Source organism: Podarcis muralis, chromosome 13, assembly GCF_964188315.1.
Source record: "Podarcis muralis chromosome 13, rPodMur119.hap1.1, whole genome shotgun sequence".
Classification (NCBI taxonomy): domain Eukaryota; kingdom Metazoa; phylum Chordata; class Lepidosauria; order Squamata; family Lacertidae; genus Podarcis; species Podarcis muralis.
In genome coordinates, this window is record NC_135667.1 from 41,907,777 (window position 1) to 41,933,322 (window position 25,546).

Sequence of the window (25,546 nt, forward strand, 5' to 3'; positions counted from 1 at the left end):
CTTGGCTTCTCGCGGTGAGGGAACCACCAGAAGGCCGTCAGATCTGGACCTCAGTGTCCAGGCTGGACGATGGGGGTGGAGATGCTCCTTCAGACATCTGTTTGTCTCGGGAATGTGTCTCCAGGGGCAAAGTCAAACGGCTGGAGAACCACAGCTCTTGCTGTGGCTGCAGAGACCAGTAACTCATAACTGCCACCTCCCGTGTTGCTTGAGTTGCTGGAAGGAGGCATACAAGATACTCTCCAACCATCTTAGGGACTCCACTCCGAATTTGTGTAGGGTTTACTCCTCAGCCTTTTCTCCTGAAGGGTACATACATAAATATCTAGTTTTAAAGATGTTAGAGGCCAGTAAGAGGTTTGGTCTGGAAACTCATGAGTGGATGTTTACTTAAAGTTTCCAAATTTGATGGCAAGAAGGAATTTTCACAGGGCTGACTGGCTAGTGGTTTCCGAGAGGGCTGGGAGCTGAAATCCCCTTTGGCATGTGGCTTGAGCAATCTGAATTGCTTCCCTGAAATATTCCCTGAATCATGGTCGGCATCTCTGGCATGGTATGTTGATGAGCAACAGGAACTAGAACCCTGGGGAGAATGAAAAAACGATGGTCGGGAAAGAACATCAAGTGAAAAAAAGAAAAAAGGAGGAGGAGGGAAGGCTCTGGTGTTCCCTCGTGTAAGTGAACACCTGAATCTTCCTCCTCACTTTCTGCTTGGAGAATAAGCCTCTCCCAAGTGCCCCAAAACCTTAAATAAAAGAAAGAAAAGAAATCTCTAGGAGGTTCACCCTCTGGTTAAAAACTTGAAATATGATGAATAAACTGAACTGAAAAGACAGAAAGAAAGATGTTAAGTGAATAAGTTAATTTTATAAAGAATATTGGTGTTGGAAAACCGTTAAAATGATATACACTGAAATTCAACTAGGGAGATACGAGGAAGTCATTTACAATGTAATTAAGTTTGGTTTAAATATAGTGGAGATTTATGTTTGTTTGTTTGAATTTTTTTGGAAAAACCAATAAAAACATTTTTTGGGGGGGAAACTAAACTTGAAATATGCGCCACAAAACCCTTGTGCAACAATGACACACTGGCTGCAGGGAGATTGGCATATCACGCTCATAGCAGGGCCTGCCAAAGACATTTTGCTGCCTGTATTAAAGGATTGCAGCTATTCCAAATGCAGAAGCCAGCTGCACTGACACTAGAGTCTTACTCCAATGCGGGGGACAGGACAGGATTCTCCACCACAACACCTAAGGGCAGCAGGCTAGCTTAGGAGATGCAGGGCACGTCCCATGTGGGACCCAAAGCTCTGTCCTTACTCACCGCTCCACCTGGCATTGCTTGTTACCTGTGCCAACAAATGCCGCAGTGCAGCATCACCACAACATGTGTGTGAGTGCAATGTCTGCTGGGGCGCATGGCCTTGGGGGCGCTCCCCCTCTGCCTGCCCGCTCAGTCACAGCCATTCCCAACCATACTATAAGTGATGCATCAGGAGAAAACAACTCGGTGAGGCAGCTCAGACCAGCCACAAGGATGCATCACTGCCACCCAAGTGGCATCTCAGGAGAAAAGAAGAGTTTGGATTTGATATCCCGTTTTATCACTACTCGAAGCGGCTAACATTCTCCTTTCCCTTCCTCCCCCACAACAAACACTCTGTGAGGTGAGTGGGGCTGAGAGACTTCACAGAAGTGTGACTAGCCCAAGGTCACCCAGCAGCTGCATGTGGAGGAGTGGGGAGGCGAACCCGGTTCACCAGATTATGAGTCCACCACTCTTAACCACTACACCACACTGGTTCAGGAGGATGGGAGTGGCCAGGAGACCAGCTGCTGCAACCCTCCAGCTTGCTCTGTCTAAAGACAGGACCTGCCTTAAGACAGGACAACAACTGTGAGCATGTAGGTGACAGTCTTTACACCAGTGATTAAGATTTAACATCTTGACTTATGATAGGAACTATTAGGCTCTTTCTAAACCTGGGTTTCCCCTGCCACTCTGGGCGGCTTCCAACATATATAAAAACATAAAGGTAAAGGACCCCTGACAGTTGTCCAGTTGTGAACGACTCTGGGGTTGCAGAGCTCATCTTGCTTTACTGGCTGAGGGAGCTGACATTTGTCCGCAGACAGTTTTTCCGGGTCCTGTGGCCAACATGACTAAGCCGCTTCTGGCGAAACCAGAGCAGTGCACGGAAACACCGTTTACCTTTCCGCCGGAGCGATACCTGTTTATCTACTTGCACTTTGATGTGCTTTCAAACTGCTAGGTTGGCAGGAGCTGGGACTGAACAACAGGAGCTCGCCCCATCGCAGGGATTCAAACCGTCGACCTTCTGATCAGCAAGCCCAAGAGCCTCAGTGGTTTAGACCACAACACCACCCACGTCCCATATAAAAACATAATAAAACATTAAACTTAAAAAAAAATAATCCCTTTACAGGGCTGACTTCAGATGTCTTCTAAAAGTTGTAGTGTTACTTATCTCCTTGGCTCAGGGATCACATAACTCCATACCCTCCAACATTTATCCGAGGAAAATAGGGATGTCCTAAGGAAAAGCAGGACATTCCGGGATCAAATCAGAAACCAGGATGACTTCTGCAAATCCGGGACTGTCCCTGGAAAATAAGGATGCTTGGAGGGACTGAGATATGTGAACTGGAAGCTAATCCAACCTGCTTCCGAAACACAGTGTGCATGCACTTTAATTCAAAATCCTGTTCTGGCCGTCTCCTGTGTCCAAATAGGTACGTAAACACAAGACATCTATATTTTTATGCATGTGTGTGTTGGTTGCCTCCTATTTCCTGCCTATAGGCAAAAATTATTGATAGTGTTATACGCCAGCTGTGACTTTCGCTTCCAACCCCCAGGGTGGGTCAATGAGGTGACCTTATTTCCAGCGCCAGTTAGTCTTTGCCAGTGCATACTAAGGGTTCACACATAATGCGTGTGCTTTGCTTCATTTGCAAGGGGGTGAGGGCTCCCCATCTTATTCTATACACCCCAAACGGTTTAATTATTTCACCATATATTATCTCTCCCCCCCCCACCCAAAAAATAAGCTGCCCCATAGCAGAAGTACACTAGGAAGGCAGTGTTGTGTAGTGATTAAACTGTTGGTCTGGGAGATCAGGGTTCAAATCCCCACTCAGTCATGAAGCTCAATGGGTGACCTTGGAGTCAGTCACAGCCTCTTAACCTACCACACAGGGTTGTTGTAGGAAGTAACTGATGGGGGGGGGGTGAACCAAGTACATGGAGAAAAAGGTGATCTATACATGCTATTCTAGGGACATGGGTGGCGCTGTGGGTTAAACCACAGAGCCTAGGACTTGCCAGAAGGTCGGCGATTCAAATCCCCGCGATGGGGTGAGCTCCCATTGCTCGGTCCCTGCTCCTGCCAACCTAGCAGTTCGAAAGCACGTCAAAGTGCAAGTAGATAAATAGGTACCACTCCAGCGGGAACGTAAACAGCGTTTCCATGCGCTGCTCTGGTTCGCCAGAAGCAGCTTCATCATGCTGGCCACATGACCCGGAAGCTGTATGCCGGCTCCTTCGGCCAATAAAGCAAGATGAGCGCCGCAACCCCAGAGTCGGCCATGACTGGACCTAATGGTCAGGGGTCCCTTTACACATGCAATAAATAAGCTCTTTTGCTGGCCTGCTTAAGAAAGCCGGAAGGGCCACCTGATGGAGATGTCAGTCGCCAACCTAGCATCCAGAGATCTCCACGTGGTCGCAACTGGACCCGCCCCAGTCACACAACACACCTGGCGAATTTCCAGCACTGAGATTAACCTTTGGTTAGATCCAGCAGTGCTCTTGTAAATGTTCTTGTGTACTGAACACACACTATGATATGAGAGTCGTGCGTACTGAGTGGAATCTAGCCATGTGACACTGAGATGCTGGGTTCGTGCCATCATCCAAGTGAAATGACTCTTCTGTAAAATATTGAGAAGCGCCACCATTCCACCGAGAAGGAGTCACCTCCTTCTACCTACCAAAGCAACACATATTCCTTTATTCCTACAGAAGTTACATTGGTGAAAGCTGATAAAAGTTTGCATCCTTTTGTGACCCCCCCCCCACCCATGAAGTGCCCATCATGCACTGACCTTTGTGACCCCCCCCCCAAAAAAATCAATGGTCTTCTAGCCACCCAGACTCTCTCCTAGCCATTGGGCACCGCAACTCACGTGGCAGCTTGTTGACGCGCCAAGGAACAGAGTTTGTAACAAAACCACGCTTGGAGGCTGTGACGATGACCCAGGTGCCCAGGCGGTAGCTGATGGGAAGCATGCTGACACCCTCATGGTCGGTGGCGCCTGAAGCCAGAGATGTCTGGTTGCCATACACTTCCACGGCTGCCTGAGGCAGTGGGGACAGATCACCGTTCTCATACACCTGGACCTTGATGACCACCTCTGGAGGAAAGAGAGAGAAAACAGAAAGGGTGTGTGAGGACAGCAAGCTTGCCCCCAATGTTTTCCCCAACTCAAAAGTAACTTGTATGGTTTATAAGTGGCCTTTCCCCTCCTTAGTTGGTATTCATGTTGCCAGTTCATTTGAACAAAAGGTGTGGTTAGTTAAAACAACAAGGGGCATTCAGTTTCCTTTCCACCTCTAAGGCCTCCATGACCTTCCTGTAGCCACCCTATTTGGTCCATTGTCCTTAAGATGTGTTGTCTCCTCAGCCCTCTTCCTATTTGGCTACCCAGCGTATCATCTTTCGCTCATTTCTGCTCCCAACACAGAACCCCTCCCGCTGTTCCTTTGCGTGTGAGGATTTCCTCTCCGGCAATCCAACTCCTCGCTTCCCTCACTGCAGCTGCCCCAGTTTCAACACTCTGTGTCTGGCATGCGCTCTTTGCTAGCCTGTGAATGCACAGGAACATCACAACCACTCAGGTAATGGTTTGTGTATATGTGAGTCACACAAGTGAAAAGCAATGTTGTGGGCATCAGGATCCCACACATCTAGTTGCCGATGGCAACTGTCTCTCCTCCTCCTCTGGTAACTCCCCTCCTAGATGCCTGCACAGAATCTTCTCCCCTGAGTTATCTGCAAATTGAGGAAGGCTTAGGAGAGGGCTGTGGTCTTTATTTTTTCCTGGGTTTGAAGAAGGGAAAAACCAGCAGGGTATCCTGTGGAACCAACTCCTAAGGGCCAAGATCCCTTCATGTTATGAGGCTCCCCCACCGAAGTTGATGGGCATTGCCACTCAAATGGTGTGTGCACATCACATCTTGTGCACCCCGATATTTTATTTTATTCAAGTTGCCACCCCTGACTCTCTCACAATGCTCAGGAACAAAGAAGACCTCAGTTCTCCCCCAAGTCCTCTGTGTGACCACAATTCAAAGCAGGCTAGTAAATCATAGAATCATAGATTTGGAAGGGACCCTGAGGGCAATCTAGTTCAGCCCCCTGCAATTGCAGGAATTCTAGTTCGAAATCTAGTTGAAATATGTAGAATTCCTTATGCAAGTTATGTTCCCGAAGCAGAATGATGCAACTCAAAAGACAAAAAACGGGGGGGGGGGATAACAGGCAAGCATTAACATGCATTCCTAAAGTCATCTGATTATCCCAAATAAATGAACGATCACCCCACAATAATGGGAAACGTACTTTAGACACAGAAGAAGGGTGAAAGTGGAGGAGTGCTAGCAAGAAGGGGAAGCAAAAATGGGATATCTCACTGAGACGATCAAGAATACTAAACCCTAGCAAAAGGTTTGTCTCGTTGTATTTCCCGCTGTGCAATTCCCTGCAGCTCAAGCAGAGCTGGCTCCCATCACCCCAGTCCATTCCAACAATGTGCAAACTTGAGGATTGGTCACACATGGCAAAGATCTCCTCTGCTGGCTGCCTGCCTGACATATTCTCCTCACCCTGCGTGCAAACAGAAGAAGACCTCCGGACAGAGGGGCTGATTCAACTCCGCTTGGCTTTAGATGTAAGCTCCCTGGTGACCAGGAGGCTCCAGCTGGAGGGAGGCCACTGCTGTTTCCTCTCTCCATCAACGGGCTGCCTGGAAGAAGGGCTGGGGGTACGATTCCACGCAAAATCAAGGTGGATCTGGGGTCAGTCATTGCTCACAAAGTGCATTCAGAGAGTAGCGGCTTGCAGGGGAAGAGGAAGCAGAGCTAGCACCCCTCAATTTGCACAGCTAGAATAACATTTGAAATACGGAGCACGACTCCTTTGCACTTCCTGTTACCGTGTGACTTGGAAAAATCAAAGGCCATTGTGTAAAAAGACCCCACCAAAACAAAGCTATTTTTGACTTAAAAGATTTCGAGCTACAAGATACCACCCTTGGGGGGGGGGGAAACCAACTTATTGGACAGGGCACAGATATACAGACCTCTGGTCCGGAGGACAGAACACAGAGCAGATCAAGGGACAGACTCAAGCAGCTGCACTCCCAGTGGTTTTTGGCAATGTAAAATCAGACTAATCACCTAAGACAAATGGTAAAAAAACAAACCACAACCCCACAGCCCCTTCACCTACAAACGAAACACACAGCAGCTCTCCTTTCCCCTTGCTGTTCCCGCATCTGACCTGAAAACAGGCTGGCTGGGAGGAGGAATGTTGTTTGGTTTCCTTTTATGACCAGTGAGCAACCCAACTTTCAAAAGGAGACAAAGGGCTCTGGAGGCCCAAATCCCCCAGCAACAGAAGTTCTTTAAAATGTTCCCCTTTTAGGCACCTCAGCTGCTCACTGCTATGTAGAAGACACAAAGGAATGGAAGGACTAGGTTGAGGTGCCTAAAGGAAAGGCTGTAGAAGCCAAAGCCCATTCTGCTGCTGTCCGCACTGGGAGCGAACATGGCTCTTTAACTCCCTCTCTGCCAGTGGGAAGGGAGGGTGCAATAGATAGGAATAATAATAAATGTAATAGTAATAATAATAACAACTTATATGCTGCCCATCTGACTGCGGTTGCCCCAGCCACTCTGGGCGGCTTCCAACAAATTAAATCACAGTAAGACATCAAACATTAAAAACTTCCCTCTGCGGGGCTGCCTTCAGATGTCAGATACAGTGGTACTTCGGATTAAGAACTTAATTCGTTCTGGAGGTCCGTTCTTAACCTGAAACCGTTCTTAACCTGAGGTACCACTTTAGCTAATGGGGCCTCCCGCTGCCGCTGCGCGATTTCTGTTCTCATCCTGAAGCAAAGTTCTTAACCTGAGGCACTATTTCTGGGTTAGCGGAGTCTGTAACCCAAAGTGTTTGTAACCCGAGGTACCACTGTAGTTGTTTATTTCCTTGACAACAGACAGGTGCTGCTACCAAGAAGGCCCTCTGCATAGCCCATGTTTCTGGAAATGGAGCCCCTGGAAAACTCCAAACATGAACTCTGTTTAAAACTGACCAGCCATGGTTCGTACAGCAGCCTGTAGCAAGTTGCCTGCCATGCATCTCTGAGAAAAAGCTGTGGGGTTGTTGTTTTTTTACCCATAGTACAGACACGGGGGTCCCACGCCACCCCCCAACTAAAAAAACCCCAGATTATTTCCTGCCGTCCAAAGGCCTATGCCCTCAGCAGTCAAACCAACCTCCCCCTTTTTGGATTGCGGTCCTGTCACCGTGGCAACGGCCTCATTTGTCCTACAAAGTACCCCCTCCCTCCAAGCTCCACTCAGGCCTAGAAAGCAAAGTGATGTGAATAACCTCCTTCCCATCGCTGGAGTTTGTTGCCATGGGGACCGTTGCACAGAGCAAGGCCTAGGCCCGCATCCTTCAGCAGGCCCATGGGTTACCATGGCGCTGGTGGCGACCAGAACAGTGCCCCCCACAACAAATGCTCGGCTTGGCTTGCCCTTTCACACACTTTTAACCATCTTGCTGTGCTCCAAACCAGGGTGGCGCTGATGGTGGCAAAAGGACACAATTCCGCCATGCTCCCTCGCCGTGCTTTTATTGCACACAGACGAGCGAAAAGGTTCTCTCTTTACAATGCACAATACTGACACCTCAAGGCTTTCTAATTAAGTGAATGCATATAGATACAAGAATAAAAAAGAACATATGGGAGTCAAAACCTCTCCCCGCTGTCCTCTTAAATTAAACAAAAACCCTTCCCATAGTCCTAGATAGAATCTATTTTCAATGCTGGGGCGGTTGGCCCCTGGAAAATGCATAACTCACAGACCACTGCTACAACTAAGGCAGAGTGAAATTGTTTTTTTCCTCTGGACATGTGCAAAATTAATGACAGGGCTGGGCATGTATCATACAAAATAATAATGTCTCTGACCGTGCACAGAATTGTTTCTCTGACCACTAAAAAGGCCTATCCAGGCTTCTTCTTCTTCTTCTTAACTCTCATATGAGGGTTTGTCTGTTTATGGCAGAGCTTTCAGGTATGGCTTCCAGGCAGGTTTGAGTTCCTGGATCTCTCTCACTAGAAATTAACCACAGGGGACAAGCCCTGGTCCGTGCACGCAAAATGCAGCATACTGAAGATGAGAGACTAGGTTTATATCCACATTATATCCTAACGGGTTGCTGCACCTTCTGTGTGTGTGTTTGTGCACCTTCCTCCACACATGAGCACTTTCAGTTTAATGCCTCCAATATCTACCTTGACATTTCCCAACCACATTGAGATGGTGCTTCATGGGATATATCTGTGCGGTACGTCGCCGCTGCCTCCCTTCAGTTACTCCTTCATTACCCTCCTTGAATTCCAGAAACCTGAGGTCTGTTATGGGCATTTGTTTACCTGTGTGCACATGCTTTTTTTAAATTTTTGTTGTATTTTTTTAAACACAAGTTTTTCAATATACCAGAGCAGTTTTTGTTTTTTAAAAAAAGGTGTAAGCTCCAAGCCAGTCAAGGATTTGGAGACACTTGCATGAAAGAATGCCACTTCTGTTCCTTTTCCCTGCAAGAGCAAATGTTATTTTTAATTTCAATACTATTGTTCTATACAAGTTTCTTTTAAAAAAACCCACACACACACTAGAGCAACAACCACAATTGGTTCAACAACTATGGCCATTCCTGGACCAGGAAAGCCTTGCCAAAGTAGTTCATGCATTGGTTAATTCAAGACTGAATTACTGCAATGTGCTCTATGTGGGGCTTCCCTCACACTTGACTCAGAAGCTGCAGTTAGTGTGTAACACGAATGCTGACAGGAGGCCTTATCAGCGCATAATACTTGTGCTCAGAGAGCTGTACTGGTTGCCGATTTGCTACTGGGCCAGGTTCAAGGTGTTACGGTTGACATTTAAAGCCCTTGGCAGCTTTTGACCAGTGTATTTCCGAGATCACCTTACCCCACATGTGCCCAACTTGACCGCTTTGATAGGCAGAAATGATACTACTAAAGGGTGTCACATAATACGCATTCCGCATTTGTAGGAACCCAATCGTTTAAGTGTGGCAGCACCTACAATTTGCAGCTCCCGCCCAATTGATATCAAGCAGGTGCCTTCATTGTATTATTTTCGGTGCCTTGTTTAGTCAAGGCTACTCAGAGGCTTAGAAAAGATGGTGCGAATTTCAGTCTGTTTAGTATTCTAACGTCTTGTGTTTTGTAATTCCCCACGCCCAATTTTATGGCTGTATCTTTTTGCAAATCGCTTTGAGGGGAAGGGTTAACCATTAAGAGGTGTATAAATTTTATGAAATAAATAAAACAATCGTAGTGATTTTGAAAATAACACGAATGGTCCTTCAGAAACAACGGGTGGGAAAAGGCAGGCTAAAAAGGACTGATGGAAACAAAATGGAAGTCAGGAGGGGTTGCAATTGTAGAGCACCCAGCGAAATGTCACCACACGTTAAAAACAAAAACAACACACAGAATGCACTTCAGTGTGTCTGCAGTCAGGTAACGTGTGATTTTATATTGGATTTTCTTCCTTTATTGGATTATCAGTGGATTGGGACAATCTAAATTTAGTGGGAGGGAGGGAAGCGGCTACCATTTGGATGAGGATGTGTGGATGCCACAAAGGAAGACTAGCCAGCTTCAAATCCGCATTAAACTCCAGTGCGGACAAGCCCATGGAACACAGGAATCTGGTTTTATATATGCCTTAATGCTGTCATTAGTCCATCCAGCACACTATTGCTGTCAGCATTGCAGCGGCCCTCCAGGATTTGAGACAGGTGACAATCCCAGTTTGACCTGGAGATGCTCAGGGATTGAACCTAGACCTTTCTGCATGCAAACCATGTACTCTGCGTCTGAACCATGGTCCTCCACCGTTTCAAAAAGAGTCCAAAGTGGTTTGAGGGAGGTTTTGCTCCCCGGAAAGTAGAAGCGTTTCTTCTCTTTCCTTGTCTTTTCTGGCCAATCAAGTCTTGAAGGTCTCTGTGTAATTTTAAACTCCGAAAAATATTGTTTATTCGAAGCCAAAGAAGGCGGAGCCAAGCGCAGCAAGAGCAGTGACCCCACTTTCAACTCTCTTTAAAGTCTATAAATTGTCTCCTGTCTCAAACGGGCAGCGCTGCGTCACGCAGCCGCCCAGATTCAGGTCACCTCCTGACACATTCCCTGTCCATTATTGCCAAGCTGCCAACCTCTCCTGTGTTTTCCCTCCCGGCAGGACATCGATTTTCTCTCCGATTCGCACAATCCTGCACCTGCTTCTCCTAACCCTCCGTCCCCACATGGTCTGCATTGTGTTCCAGGCCCACAGAGACAAATAGCTTTCCTCAGACCCTAAGCCCATATCCGTTACTAGTTCAGTGTGTTATTATACCTTATGATGCTTCAATAGACTGATAATGATGAAGAGAAAGTCACCTCTGGAAGACACTGCTATAGTTTTAGGCTGCATGCAATACTATACCTTGAAAGCACATTCAATGCACATTCCTTCCCTCAAAGAATTCTGGGCATTGTAGTTTATGCCTGTGTTTGCAACTTGAATAATCTAATTGCCAAATGGCACCTTAAACCTAGATATGACGGTCACCACAATGGAATGTCTAGATGCCTTTTTGCAGTGGATTATCATCATCATCATCACATTTCTATACCCTTTTATATTTTAAAGAAGAAAGCTCATAGCAGTTTACAACACATTAAAACATCAAACAATCCAAAATAAAAATAATAATTCAAGCTTTGAGAAAAATATTTTAGATACTAGTTTCTGCCATATCCAGAGATCTCTGTGCGGTTGCAAATTGGAACTGCGCCAGTTGAAAAACACGCCTGGAGTCTGGCTAACAATGGTTTACCCCTCAGAGACTTACAATTCCTAGCAATCATCAATAAACTACAGCTCACAGAATTCTTTTTTTTGGGGGGGGGAGGGAGAATGTATTTTGAGTGTGCTTTAAAGGTATAGCACATGGGTAGGCAAACTAAGGCCCAGGGGCCGGATCTGGCCCAATCGCCTTCTGAATCCGGCCTGCAGACAGTCCAGGAATCAGCGTGTTTCTACATGAGTAGAATGTGTCCTTTTATTTAAAATGCACCTCTGGGTTATTTGTGGGGCCTGCCTGGTGTTTTTGCATGAGTAGAATGTGTGCTTTTATTTAAAACGCCTCTCTGGGTTATTTGTGGGTCATAGGAATTCGTCCATTTTAATTTTTTCCAAAATATAGTCCAGCCCCCCACAAGGTCTGAGGGACAGTGGACCGGCCCCCTGCTGAAAACGTCTGCTGACCCCTGGTATAGTATGTATGCAACTTGCATGTCAAGAGTTCTACTCCGGTCTGAATCCAACAATCCTTTTGTTACGGAAGCCAACGCTTTGCCAAGAAAGTGGAGCTTTTGTTTATTCCTGTAACCAAACAAGACCGGAAAGAGAAAATGTTCTCTGGACTTTCCCAAGGCCATACAATGAGGACATAATCTGAGCCAAGGTGGAGCTCTCGGGCCTATTTTGAACGCCAGAGCTGGTACACCATGTGTGTTGCAAGGTTGCCTCTAAGGATGTGCAGAGTGCCACTGTCCATCCCCACTAAGTAAACAAGAGACAATTCCCCATCTGCATACATGTGTGGGATTAAGAAAGGAGGGATTCTTCGTGAGAGCATTTAGCTACCAACCACGGTTTCAAAGGCTGGGAAGAAAACGCAACAAAAGTTTAGATGGGAGTCACTCCAGAAAGAAGAGGACTACCAGGAATGAAAAGGCTGCTGGCTCTATACTCCCAGAATTACCTCAGGCACTTACATCACTGTTCTCTGCTTTATGATGACGGTTTGGGCATTTTCATATACTATGATCATACACTAGCTTAGCAGCTCCCAAAGAAGCATGGAAACTGACCCACTTCAAGGAGGATGGGGTGAAAATAAATGGGGGGGGGGGGAGAGACTTCAAGCAACTTTGCAAACTACGACAAGTGGGGACCTGCAACAAAAATCTTGCTGTGTATCTTTAGCCCCCAACAATGAATCTTCTGCTCTGGGGCCCAGCCAACCTGGAAACGAAACCTTGTTTTGCTGTTGAAGGGCTTCCTTGAGGGCTTTTGAAAGGGCGGACAGTCCTTCAACAGCAGAACAAGGCTCCTTTTGCAGTCTGGCTGTGCCAGTTCACTGAGACTGGGGATATATGTGGCAACATTTTGTCGCGTCCCCCAGTTTGTTCCTAAATATCCCTTTGCTGTGCTGTACACGACTTTGTTGTTATGTAGCAGTTGGAGAAATGTTCCGACAGAACAGGCCAGCGAGTAAGAGGGAAGAAATGGGACCTGCTGCAACAAAATGGTGCAGCGTGCCCCCAACCACCTGAGAACTCCAATCAAGGAAGTGGAGACTTCAGGAAGGGGATAAAAGGGCACCTTGCCCCCAAACATACACACACAACTACCCCAATCTTCCCCTCCTGAGCTATGTAGTGGCAGGTACAATCCAAAACACACCTGAGCTTCTTACACTGCTATAGCAGACAGGACTCCTGGAGCATTAAAAAGGAGAGAAAACTGTACAGTGGTACCTCGGGTTACATACGCTTCAGGTTACAGACTCGGCTAACCCAGAAATAGTGCTTCAGGATGAGAACAGAAATCGTGCTCCGGCGGCACAGCAGCAGCAGGAGGCCCCATTAGCTAAAGTGGTGCTTCAGGTTAAGAACAGTTTCAGGTTAAGAACGGACCTCCGGAACGAATTAAGTACTTAACTCGAGGTACCACTGTACTTTGTCTTTCCTTTGTCCTGAAACATATAGCATAGCAGGGAAGGGTTTTTTTAAACCTCACAGAAGGTAACTCACTAACCTCATTCCCCCACCCCACCCTGCTCCATTCTTATGACAAGCTGTTGGGGACTTGAGCAGGTCAATTCCTTCTTTACTCTAGCATTTTTTTGGGGGTGGGGGTGGGCAATATTCTATTTTTCCACCACTGCCTACTTTATCTGATGAACTCACACAATCTGCCTCTGCCTGACCTGATTTATTTAGATCTCAAACCCCACCCGCCCCTTCCTCAGCTGCAATCAGCATTCTGTGGCCTTGTCAAGATTTTGTTGTTACTGCATTTTTTAATTAAAATAGTTCTTTTTCTTTTAATTTACAACGCTGAATACTTCTGTGTACCGAGAGAGACCGCAGAGCGTATAAACCCCTTCCCATACTTTTGGGGGGGCTTCCAACCCCTTGGCTTTTGCTAATAGAGTGGTACCTCGGGTTACATACGCTTCAGGTTACAGACTCGGCTACCCCAGAAAGATTACCTCGGGTTAAGAACTTTGCTTCAGGATGAGAACAGAAATTGTGCTTCGGCGGCAGCAGGAGGCCCCATTAGCTAAAGTGGTGCTTCAGGTTAAGAACAGTTTTAGGTTAAGAATGGACCTCCGGAACGAATTAAGTTCTTAACCCGAGGTACCACTGTAGCGGGAATGACGCTAACAAGCAGGGACCAACAACAAAATGTCGCAGCGCATTCCCAGACCCCGGCCCGGGATTCTTAGTAATAATAGAGAGTTTGGTGTGAGAGGCCGAGACAGCACTCGGCACTCTCTCAAGACAGCTATCGTCAAAGTTCCTCAGGAGGAAGTAATCGCCGTCAAATGAGCTTGTAGTTTCCACAAGTCATTTGCGTCTAGGACAAATACGTAATGCACTGCAGGCTGCAATAGTCCCTGAGGTAAAAAAAGAGTATTATTGAATCCAGGAGCGCCCCCACCCCCAACTATGCAGCAGTTAGATTTTTGCAGCTGAGGAATGCTGTTGGTTCCAGATGCTTTCCAGATGTCCCATTTTCCCACAACTATAAGCAAAATATTGTTGGCCAACGCTGGTGTATAGCCTGATGTCCTTTTCCAGGACAGGCATTAGGGAAGCCAAATCCAGCGAAGGGTTGGGGGACCCTGACCTTCCCACACACATTCAAGGAAGAGAGTGGGGTGCAAGAGAGCCAAGACAGGCTGGGAGAGGAGAAACAGCCAAGCGTTGCATTAACACACACTAGCATTGCAGCAGCAGCTGCTGTCCTGCAGGTTCAAAACTTGGCACTGTCCATCAGGCCTGATCTGTGCTTGGCAGGAACGGGGGTCTTCTTGGCTGGACCACACAAAAGCTCCACAAAGCCGCGCCCCATTTACCACAGCAGAAGCAAAAGAGAGATCTGGAGCAGGCCCGCACAATTTGTGACCTACAAATAGGAAAACAGCCCACCGGGAAACCCCGCTCAACAGGTCTGCCAAAACCAGGCAAGGAGAGCAGTCAACACAGCTGTGGGGCCTTCAAAATGTGTCCTTTTAATCTGCTTTTGGTTGTGTGGCACCCTGAGAGGATCCAGGTACCATTCTCCTGCCTCTGGCTTTTTCAGATGTGAGATCTTTGGAGATGGAGAGGACCGGGCGGTTATTCCGCACAAAAATTGGAGATTTTCAGAAATGAGCACAGCCACACTCCAGGCAATCGAGCAGCAAGCATCCTACGACCATCACATACCCTGTTTCCCCATCCAAGCTGCCTCATCTGCCAGAGGAAATCCTGCCAAATTCGCTTGCCGGTCAAGAATCCGGATACAGCACAGACCAAAGTTTCCTATCCAGTTCCTGGTTGGCTTTATCTGGCTGAAGGATCAGGGACCCTCTGCTAGGTTTTCTTCCCCTAGCCATGACTGCTTCCCTCAAAATTGGATCAGCATCCATGGCAGGCTTCTCCAGACGTGGATAATTTTTTTTTTGGGGGGGGAGGATGTTCACATAATTTCATTTGGTCTCTACCTATTCTTTGTTGTTGTTGTTTAGTCGTTTAGTCGTGTCCGACTCTTCGTAACCCCATGGACCAGAGCACGCCAGGCACTTCTGTCTTCGACAGCCTCCCGCAGTTTAGTCAAACTCATGCTGGTAGCTTCGAGAACACTGTCCAACCATCTTGTCCTCTGTCGTCCCCTTCTCCTTGTGCCCTCCATCTTTCCCAACATCAGGGTCTTTTCCAGGGAGACTTCTCTTCTCATGAGGTGGCCAAAGTATTGGAGCCTCAGCTTCAGGATCCTACCTATTCTACTTAAGCTTAATTCATGTCCCCACTTCTTCAACCTCTGCAGCAATTTCCTCTTCTTGTGCTCCATTCTATCCGAAATGCTCCAAATGTTTATGTCGTCACTGAGGCGTCCTATAGAAATTTATAAAACTGCAAAACAAAACCGAGCTCCTGGCAAGTCTGCAACTTGGGATCTGCAGCAGAAGCCTTGAAAGGAACGGCTCACATCAGAGCTAGCAGGATGATGTCAAGGAATCTTCATAGGTTCGTGGTTTTCCATTTGCTTTTGAGGATAGCATCGCTTGCCTCTACAACTACAGTGGTACCTCGGGTCACAGACGCTTCAGGTTACATACGCTTCAGGTTACAGATTCCACTAACCCAGAAATAGTACCTCAGGTTAAGAACTTTGCTTCAGGATGAGAACAGAAATCGTGCTCCGGCGGCGCAGCAGCAGCAGGAGGCCCCATTAGCTAAAGTGGTGCTTCAGGTTAAGAACAGTTTCAGGTTAAGAACGGACCTCCAGAACGAATTAAGTACTTAACCTGAGGTACCACTTTGCAGCTTTCGCAGGCTCTTGATGCACCCAGAGCACTGTCTGATCAGGAATCACTGGGTGAATTTCAGTGTTGGGGATGTCGACAAACTTCAGCCTACCCGGTCTGTTTTCAGCCTTTGCCCATCGTGGTTTAGGGTATCTAGCAGTGGCAGTGATGCTTTTGAATTATGGTACTGGAGGAAACTCTTGAGAGTCCCATGGACTGCAAGAAGATCAAACCTATCCATTCTGAAGGAAATCAGCCCTGAGTGCTCACTGGAAGGACAGATTGTGAAGCTGAGGCTCATGAGAAGAGAAGACTCCCTGGAAAAGACCCTGATGTTGGGAAAGATGGAGGGCACAAGGAGAAAGGGACGGCAGAGGATGAGATGGTTGGATAGTGTTCTTGAAGCTACCAGCATGAGTTTGACCAAACTGCAGGAGGCAGTAGAAGACAGGAGTGCCTGGCGTGCTCTGGTCCAGGGGGTCACGAAGAGTCGGACATGACTAAACAACAACAAAAGCAGTGGTAGGTTGACCAGCTAGGTTTGAGAGCAAGGGGAACCAATGGGGTGCCTTTCAGATGTTATTTGACAATGGCTTGCACCATCGTGGCCAACGGTGAAGAATTATGAGAGTTGTAGCCCAGTAAAATCTGGTTCCTCCACTCTAAGGCTTATATATGGGAGGAAGCATTCTCCACTGCAAATATGGAGGATTGTGCCAACTCACCAATCTAATACCAGTCACCAATACAGTGGTACCTCGGGTTACAGATGCTTCAGGTTACAGACTCCGCTAACCCAGAAATAGTACCTCAGGTTAAGAACTTTGCTTCAGGATGAGAACAGAAATCGCGCGGCGGCGGCACGAGACCCCATTAGCTAAAGTGGTACCTCAGGTTAAGAACAGTTTCAGGTTAAGAATGGACCTCCAGAATGAATTAACTTCTTAACCCGAGGTACCACTGTATACCCTATTCCAGGAAAAGGTACTCAAGAGGATAGTGACTGGGCTACTCTATGCCTTCTTGGATGACATTGATCTTCACCCATATCTCTTTCATTACCAAACTGTCTGACAATACCAAGTAGTATAAAACACCCTTCAATAATAAAAATAAGAATACAGAGTCTGCTAGAGGAAACCAAGAGGCACAAAGGTCTCTTGAAATACCGGTAGAATCCAGGGTGTTTTGAGGCTCTTTCTGTTCCAGAGTTCAAAATTTAGGCATAGGAGAGTAAAATCTGTTTTCCGTTTATCGGAAACCAAAGGAGAGCCGATTTTAAAAAGTGATGGCGAAACCAGAGTTTGGTTTGAAATTGCCCGATGAAGTTAAGCATGTCTGAGTCCAGACATTGCCTGAAAAGGGAGATCAGTCAGGATCCCATGGCTCTAGGCTCCTTAGTGGGGGGAAACTGATGATGATGGTGGTGGTGGTGATAATAATAATAATAATAATAATAATAATAATAATAGTTTGTTTCTTATACCCCGCCCATCTGACTGGGTTACCTCAGCCGCTCTGGGCGGCTTCCAACAAAAATTCAGGAGTTGACCCCTGAAGTAAACAGACATGACTAACTTAGGTTCATCAGTATCAATGGGTCTACTCTGAGTTGGACTTAGTTGAATACCACACAGTAAAAAAATAAAAATAAAGAAGCAGAATCAGTTTGTTTATGATAAAAGAGGTGCTGGGTCTAAAAAACTTGTCTGGAAGATATCAGAGAAAAGAAACCGGTAGCCAGGACTGGCACTGCCAGGAGGCATTTTGTTAGCAGGTAGGTAGAACTGTAGGGACGCGGGTGGCGCTGTGGGTAAAAGCCTCAGCGCCTAGGGCTTGCCGATCAAAAGGTCGGCGGTTCGAATCCCCGCGGCGGGGTGCGCTCCCGTCGCTCGGTCCCAGCGCCTGCCAGCCAAGCACCCCCGGGTGCAAGTAGATAAATAGGGACCGCTTACTGGCGGGAAGGTAAACGGTGTTCCATGTGCTGCGCTGGCTCGCCAGAGCAGCGATGTCACGCTGGCCACGTGACCCGGAAGTGTCTCCGGACAGCGCTGGCCCCCGGCCTCTTAAGTGAGATAGGCGCACAACCCTAGAGTTTGTCAAGACTGGCCCGTACGGGCAGGGGTACCTTTACCTTTAACTTTAGGTAGAACTTAGGCTGGCATGTGCCAAACAGACATATTCATTTTTAAAAGCAGCAACACAGTTTAGCCTAAAAGTAAGAAGCTGTGTCAGAAAGTAAAACAGCCTAAGTTTTTTACGAGGAATTTATGCAAAAGCCAGAATGATTAAAATATGATGATAGATAGATGGTAGATATAGATAGATATAAAGGGAATTAGTCAAATGCAAGAAAAAATATTTAAAACTGGGTCTGGCAATAATTATGTGAAAAGCTGTAATTTAATAAACACTCATAAATACAAAAAGGAATTGTTGTTGCTGAATCATTGCCATTTGTGAATTGCCACTTGCTTTGAGCACAACTGCTTTTGGAAAAGCATCACACGTATTAAAAACTAATCTAAAAATGTTAGCAGGAACTTGCCAAATGCAAAGGGAGCACAGAACTCTGCCCGTTGGTCTTTTTTTGTGGAGTAGAGCGAAACAAAAGAGGTGAAAGCAAAGGACTGGCAAAGTCACCAAATCAAGGACATTAGCATGTGTATGCACAGGTGAGCATTTCCTTTTTAAACAGGGCTGAGCCACAACATCTCGCCTAGATACCTTCTTCCCTGTGCTCCACACACACAAAGAGGCATGATGTGATTCGAGTTCAGGTTTGAAGAGGCAGAGCTCATTGGTCAAACTTGCCAGAGATGTTGCTGACATTTTAATTGGTGCATGGGGCATGCAGCAGGTGAAAGGGTGGAGTCCTTTCCCCCCCTCCCAATATGCAATGACAGTTCCAGGGAAGACAAGCAGTTTTCTGGAAACGTCAGAGTCTATTAGGTCTATAACGGAATAAAGCTGAAGTGGCAGAACTCTCAGCACAGTGCACAGGGAGGGGTTGCCATTTCTCTTTACCACCACCCAACACACACACACACACACACACACACACACACACACAAACTGGGAAAGAAGGACTATCATTATTATTACGCATTACAATTTATATTACCCATCCTTCACCCTAAGGTCCCGGAGCTGGTCACAACAATTAAAGCACAACGTGAATATTAAATTGCTAATATGCTCGCACCACCCAATTCTCCAGCTCCATCATCCAGAACAAACAAACAGGCCCTCTGTCTCCACGCTGCCATATGGACCCAAGAGACTAAACAAGAAGAGCGTGGAGTGTGGGATCCACTTGGCTACCCCTCAAGCCACAGATGGGGAGAGGTCCCTATGCGCCCTTGCTTCCCCCCTCACCCCCACGCAGCCCTTCTCCAGGGTCCAGGAGGGAGGTGCCCCCCCCCCCCAATGATACAGTGCTCCGTATGATACAGTGCTCCGTCGCAGCAACAGCTCAGAATCAAGGTCTCCAAGGCAAACGCCATGTTCCCAGCAAGGATACCCTAAGGGAAGGTATGGCGCCAAGCCGGGGGTGGGGATGGGGAATTAAGTCGCATGGTGGCACTTGGGAAAATACGTCTAAGGGGTGGGGGCAGAGTGAAACCGATAAACAGAAAAGGGCACTGCATAAGGAACTGGTAGACGGATTGTGATAGAGGATGAATTATGCACCTCTGATAGGCCCTGTCCACACACGTCATGTGTGAAAGAGCCACCACAGATCAAACACCACAAATGGGGAGATTTCTGGCTGTTTCAGACACAATGCCGCGCAACGCAGGCAGGTCACACGCACACCACAGGGCAGCTCACAAGCGACTGTGCATGCGTGTAGGAGCAGAGGTGTGTGTCTTTATGAAATGCACGAGATCAACAAGCAGAATGCAAGGCAGGCTGACAACAGGTACACCCGACAGAGGTCAAAAAGGATGTGCAGAGGGAGAAATGGGTGTGGACCTAGAGAGGCAATATTCTAGTCAGATGGTATACAGACAGAAGCAGAGGGGGAGAAACACAAGGGGGGGGGGAGAGAGACGGTGGCTCAAGGATGGGGACCGCAGAGAGGCAGACAAAAGGTTCAGGGTGGGCAGCAGTAGAAGAAAAGACCCTGAAATAAACAGATTGCCATGTAAGGAGATGGCCAGCCAAAGGGATGGGAGGAGAAAGAGATGGTGCGAGCAGGGGGCTGGCAGATGGAAGGTGGAGGGAGCTCAAGGGGGCTGGGAACGGGCGTAAGAATAGACAAAAACCCTGCGCCCCCCCCCGTGCGCGCCCCCCTCCAAAACCCTCCTTCCCCCCCACCTCATCCCTGTCTATGGGAGGGAGGGAGGGCAGGATGGAGCCTTGGTGGGGGTCCCATTCGGGAGCCCAATATCGAGAGAGGGGCGCAATATTTAGGGGGGGGGTTGTGTGCGTGATCGAGTGGAAGGAATCGGCGCGGACCCACCCATCGCGCACCCCTCTCCCCAATTCCCGCTGCCCCACGGCGCATCTCTTTCGCCGCCGTCCTGCAAGGTCTCGCCCATCTCCTTTTGGGGAACCAGCAGACCAGAGCCGAGGGGAAACCCACCCAAACCCACCCCCGACCATCACCCGATCGAGAAAGGCGGAGGCGGGAGGAGCAGTCACATACACATACAATACACAAAAATTGGAGCTGGGGTTTGAAATCCAGCTAAAGATATGCCTCCGCTTCCCACCCATCCACCCCACTTTTTCTGGAAATGCGCCACCGCGCGCCAACAGCTCTCCCACCCGCATAAATGGCACGGAGCAATAGCCCCCCCACCCCAAACTGCCCCACCCACCCAGCAATGGAGAGCAGATCCCCGGTTCCCACCGCAGGAGGGGGGGGGTCCCTCGATCCCCCCCCCAGCCACTACCCGCCTTCTGCAAGCAAGACCCCCGCAGCCCTTTCCTTCCTCTCCGGCGCCCCCCGCGCGCCCACTCACCCTGCGGGCTGGGAGGCTCCCCGGGCTGCGCCTTGCCGCGAGCCGGCCAGCCGGGGCCGACCAGCAGCGGCAGCAGGAGGGCGAAGCGCATCGCCAGGGCCGGCGCCCGCAGCATTGTGGCCGCCCCCACCGGCTCCCGGCTACCCGGCCATGGCGCGCCCGGAGGAGCCTGGGCGGCAAGTCGGGCGCACTGGGCTGTGCGGGATCCGGTTACGCGGCGGCGGCGATTGTGTCTCCTCGTCCCCGGCAGCCCCCTCCTGCCCGGCGGGGAGAAGCTGCGACGGCTCCACCTGCTGGAACAAGCCAGCACCGCCGCCGCCCCCTCGGTCTCCTCTTCTTCCTCCGCCTCCTTCTTCTCGGGTGCTCCGCCTTTAGCTTACCTCACCTAGAAACTGTGTCCAATGCCAGGGAATAGTCCTGGGCAAGGGGGGGGGGGTAAAAAAGTTCAGGGGAAGGGAGGGGGTGCACTGTGCCTCTGAGCATGTGCAGAACGTGAAGATTGTTCCAAGTAAGCCTCGCCCTCTCCGCAGGGCTCAGAGGCGCCTATCTGTGGATTGGCTTTCCCCTCTTCCGTTTCCTCTCCAAGGCTATTTTCTGGGTGTTCAACGCGTCTTCAAATGCGGAGGGTTGGTGGGTAGCGGGACTTAGCAGCTTTCTAAGATTGATGCTTTTGAATTGTGGTGCTGGAGGAGACTCTTGAAAGTCCCATGGACTGCAAGAAGATCAAACCTCTCCATTCTGAAGGAAATCAGCCCTGAGTGCTCACTGGAAGGACAGATCCTGAAGCTGAGGCTCCAATACTTTGGCCACCTCATGAGAAGAGAAGACTCCCTGGAAAAGACCCTGATGTTGGGAAAGATGGAGGGCACAAGGCGAAGGGGACGACAGAGGACGAGGTGGTTGGACAGTGTTCTTGAAGCTACCAGCATGAGTTTGACCAAACTGTGGGAGGCAGCGGAAGACAGGAGTGCCTGGCGTGCTCTGGTCCATGGGGTCACAAAGAATTGGACACAACTAAACGACTAAACAACAATAAGGTGCCAATAAGGGACGCGGGTGGCGCTGGGGGTTAAACCATAGAGCCTAGGACTTGCCAATCAGAAGGTCGGCAATTCAAATCCCTGCGATGGGGTGAGCTCCCATTGCTCGGTCCCTGCTCCTGCCAACCTAGCAGTTCGAAAGCATGTCAAAAGTGCAAGTAGATAAATAGGTACCGCTCCGGCGGGAAGGTAAATGGCGTTTCCGTGCGCTGCTCTGGTTCACCAGAAGCGGCTTAGTCATGCTGGCCACATGACCCGGAAGCTGTACGCCGGCTCCCTCAGCCAATAAAGTGAGATGAGCGCCGCAACCCCAGAGTCGGCCACGACTGGACCTAACGGTCAGGGGTCCCTTTACCTTTACGATGCCAATGTGTACATTATTATAGAATCGTAGAATTGGAAGGGACCCCAAAGGTCATCCAGTCCAACCCCCTGCAATGCAGGAATCTCAGCTAAAGCATCCAAGGCAGATTTCCATCCAACCTCTGCTGAAAAACCTCCAAGGAAGGAGAGTCCAGAGCCCCCCACCCCCTTTTCAGATACTGGGGCATGTGGAGCCAATGTATTGAACATGCATGACGGGGGGGGGGGGGGGATCTCAAAATTACAATTCTTTGATGGCTCAAAGCTGTCCCTGTGTTTTTATTTGTTTTATGAGCAGAAGTCATATCGTCTTGCTTTCATATGTCCTACTCAAATATTAACAAATCCCAGCACACCTGGTCTGCCTGCTACATGCATTAAACGGCAAGAAATGTTCTATATGCCTCCCCACACCTCAGAATGCCATCTCTCCCAGAATTAACAACAAGGACAACAACAGCAGGTCAATGTTCATTTGCATCCTGCCCATTCAAACAAAGGCTTCGAGCTTTAATCAACTAATTGGCACAACAAATAAAGAAAGGCTTAATCCCAGATTAGCAGCTCCCCCCACTCCCAAAATATACAGGGGTTGTCAGGAAGTAACAAGCAGGAGACTCAGAAATCTTGAAGGGCCCAGACTGATTCGTCGTTCAGTTTACTGTACATCCGAAGCTAGCAGACAATTTGGCTTCTGCATTGAAACTACGGTGGGTTTCTTTTCTCTCTTCTAACAATAAAGAACAACAGGCAGGTGAAGCGATTGCCTTCATTGCTCATGCATCTGGTTTTAGCTGCTGCTTCATAACATTGTTAATTTTTTTGGTTCTTTAATTGTGTATGTATAAATGCAGTGCTTTTTTATATATAGGGGGGTAAGGTGCCAACAAAGGTTCGTATAGTTAAAGCCATGGTTTTCCCAGTAGTGATGTATGGAAGTGAGAGCTGGAACATAAAGAAGGGTAATCACCAAAGAATTGATGCTTCTGAATTATGGTGCTGGAGGAGACTCTTGAGAGTCCCATGGACTGCAAGAAGATCAAACCTATCCATTCTGAAGGAAATCAGCCCTGAGTGCTCACTGGAAGGACAGATCCTGAAGCTGAGGCTCCAATACTTTGGCCACCTCATGAGAAGAGAAGACTCCTTGGAAAAGACCCTGATGTTGGGAAAGATGGAGGGCACAAGGAGAAGGGGACGACAGAGGACGAAATGGTGGGACAGTGTTCTCGAAGCTACCAGCATGAGTTTGACCAAACTGCGGGAGGCAGTGGAAGACAGGAGTGCCTGGAGTGCTCTGGTCCATGGGTTCACAAAGAGTCGGACACGACTAAACGACTAAACAACAACAAAAGGTGCCAGTAAACACCATAAAGTTGTTCACACCACACACTTTGTTCACCGCTCTGGAATCTATTGGATGAAGGGTGGTATACAAGTGTTTGAAATAAATAAATGAATCCTTTAAAATGGATCCTGACAATACTAATGGGTTTCCAACTACTGGTGAGACAATTATAGCTCCCATGTTACAGTAATTGAAATACAAAGCTGGTAGAAAAACATGGTAAAAGTAAACCCCCAAGAATTAAATGGTATATTTCGTTTATTAAACAGCAAAATGCATTTTACACTCAATGTAATATGTCCCATGCCTTCATTAGCCTCCGTATGAGCTCAGCAGATCCCAGGGTGTGGCGCTGCGTGGAGGAATAGAATCACCAGCAGCCTTTTCTGCCCCTCCAGCTCCCCAACTTTGGGAATCAGCCCAAAATGGTTCTCCTCTCCTGCTGAAGATTTGGACTTGTTTGAAGCCACAAAGAGGAGATGAAAGGCAATGTTGCTAGTGCAAGAGGGACAATTCCAAGATCATCTTTGTGTCTTGGGGGAAATGGTCACAACTGGGGAGCTGACGGGGCATGGATCAGGAATGGGCACTGCTCCTTGATCATATGAAGTCTACAGATCATCTCTAAGAGAGTTCCCACGCCTGTTAAGATTCACTCCTAAAGAATAACTCTGAAGTGACTGAACGGACCAGCCTCTTGTAGAATGACAAGGAAATGTGGCACATGATGGGTGGAATGGACAAGCCCAACTATAATTTAGAGTACCAAATTTTGAACAGAGTATAGGCGGCAATGGCATTCTTCTTCTGACTGCTTTCATGATGCATCGAGTATTTGGCATGTTTTATGCATATTATGTATATTCTCGAAGCTACCAGCATGAGTTTGACCAAACTGCGGGAGGCAGTGGAAGACAGGAGTGCCTGGCGTGCTCTGGTCCATGGGGTCACGAAGAGTCGGACACGACTAAAAACGACTAAACAAATGTATATTAATGGAATTAATTCTGCACTTTTAAAAAGAGTGCTGGGGTTTTTTCCTCCCTACTTGTTTCTCCAAGCCCTATTTTTTCCACTTAAGAATTAGTGAGCTTTTGCTTTGTTTTTAATTTCATGGATGGCCCGTGTCTTCCAGTCAGGACCTTGTTTTTAAGGGTGAAGGAACCACTCTTCTGTGGCACTAACCATGAATGTGGATACTGCTAACTGCGGGCATCTATTTAGCAAGAGAATGGGATGCGTATAGCTGAGGAAGGGTATTAAATTGCGGTAGCAAAGAAGAGGGGGGTGTCTCAGAAAAAGGGTCCAGCTGACATCTCCTTGGGAACAGGGAGGGATGGATCCAGGCAGAAATGAGATCACATTGACGGGGGGGGGGGTGTTTGTGTGAGGATCACCCACTACTGCTCCTTCCCAGATGTTTTTGCCCCAGGGTCATTGGGACAATTGTTCCTCTTCCTCTGTGGGTGGTCGCTTCCTCTTGAAAAAGCCCGTCTATTAAAAAAAAGAAAGAAATAGGCTTCTTTGAACTGGTGAAAGCCTTGACTGGGCTGCTGTTCTCAAAATAAACACATAAGGCACTCAGAAGTATGCTGGGGTTGGCTGATCTGATCAACAACAACAACAACAACTATTTAGGGACTTCCCTGGCTTTTTTCTGGCCCATGTAGGACCAGTCTGGATAGTTGGCCTTGATGAAGATTTGACGTTTTCATCCCCCAAAAGTTTTTGATTTGAGTTTCTACTGAAATGAGGTTGCATTTTAATGTTGTACAGTGGTACCTCGGGTTACATATGCTTCAGGTTACATATGCATCAGGTTACAGACTCCGCTAA

At 48.0% G+C, this 25,546-nt stretch overlaps 2 protein-coding genes across 3 annotated transcripts in view; both read right to left on the bottom strand.

Moving 5' to 3' along the window:
- Positions 1–21,243, bottom strand: part of FAM171A2 (family with sequence similarity 171 member A2) — a 39,582-nt gene extending 18,339 nt beyond the window's left edge. The window contains exons 1-2 of one of the 2 annotated variants that reach the window (XM_028751784.2): positions 20,960–21,243; positions 4,216–4,443 (exon numbers count right to left, since the gene is read on the bottom strand). In XM_028751784.2, coding sequence (XP_028607617.2) covers positions 4,216–4,443; positions 20,960–21,074 — 343 coding nt within the window. In that variant the 5' untranslated portion in view covers positions 21,075–21,243. The remainder of the gene's footprint in view (positions 1–4,215; positions 4,444–20,959) is intronic. The other variant, XM_028751785.2, reaches the window with a different exon arrangement.
- A 2,707-nt stretch (positions 21,244–23,950) lies between these two features.
- Positions 23,951–25,546, bottom strand: part of ITGA2B (integrin subunit alpha 2b) — a 44,987-nt gene continuing 43,391 nt past the window's right edge. The window contains exon 30 of the mRNA XM_028751783.2: positions 23,951–25,204. Within this exon, the coding sequence (XP_028607616.2) occupies positions 25,145–25,204 (60 nt within the window). The 3' untranslated portion in view covers positions 23,951–25,144. The remainder of the gene's footprint in view (positions 25,205–25,546) is intronic.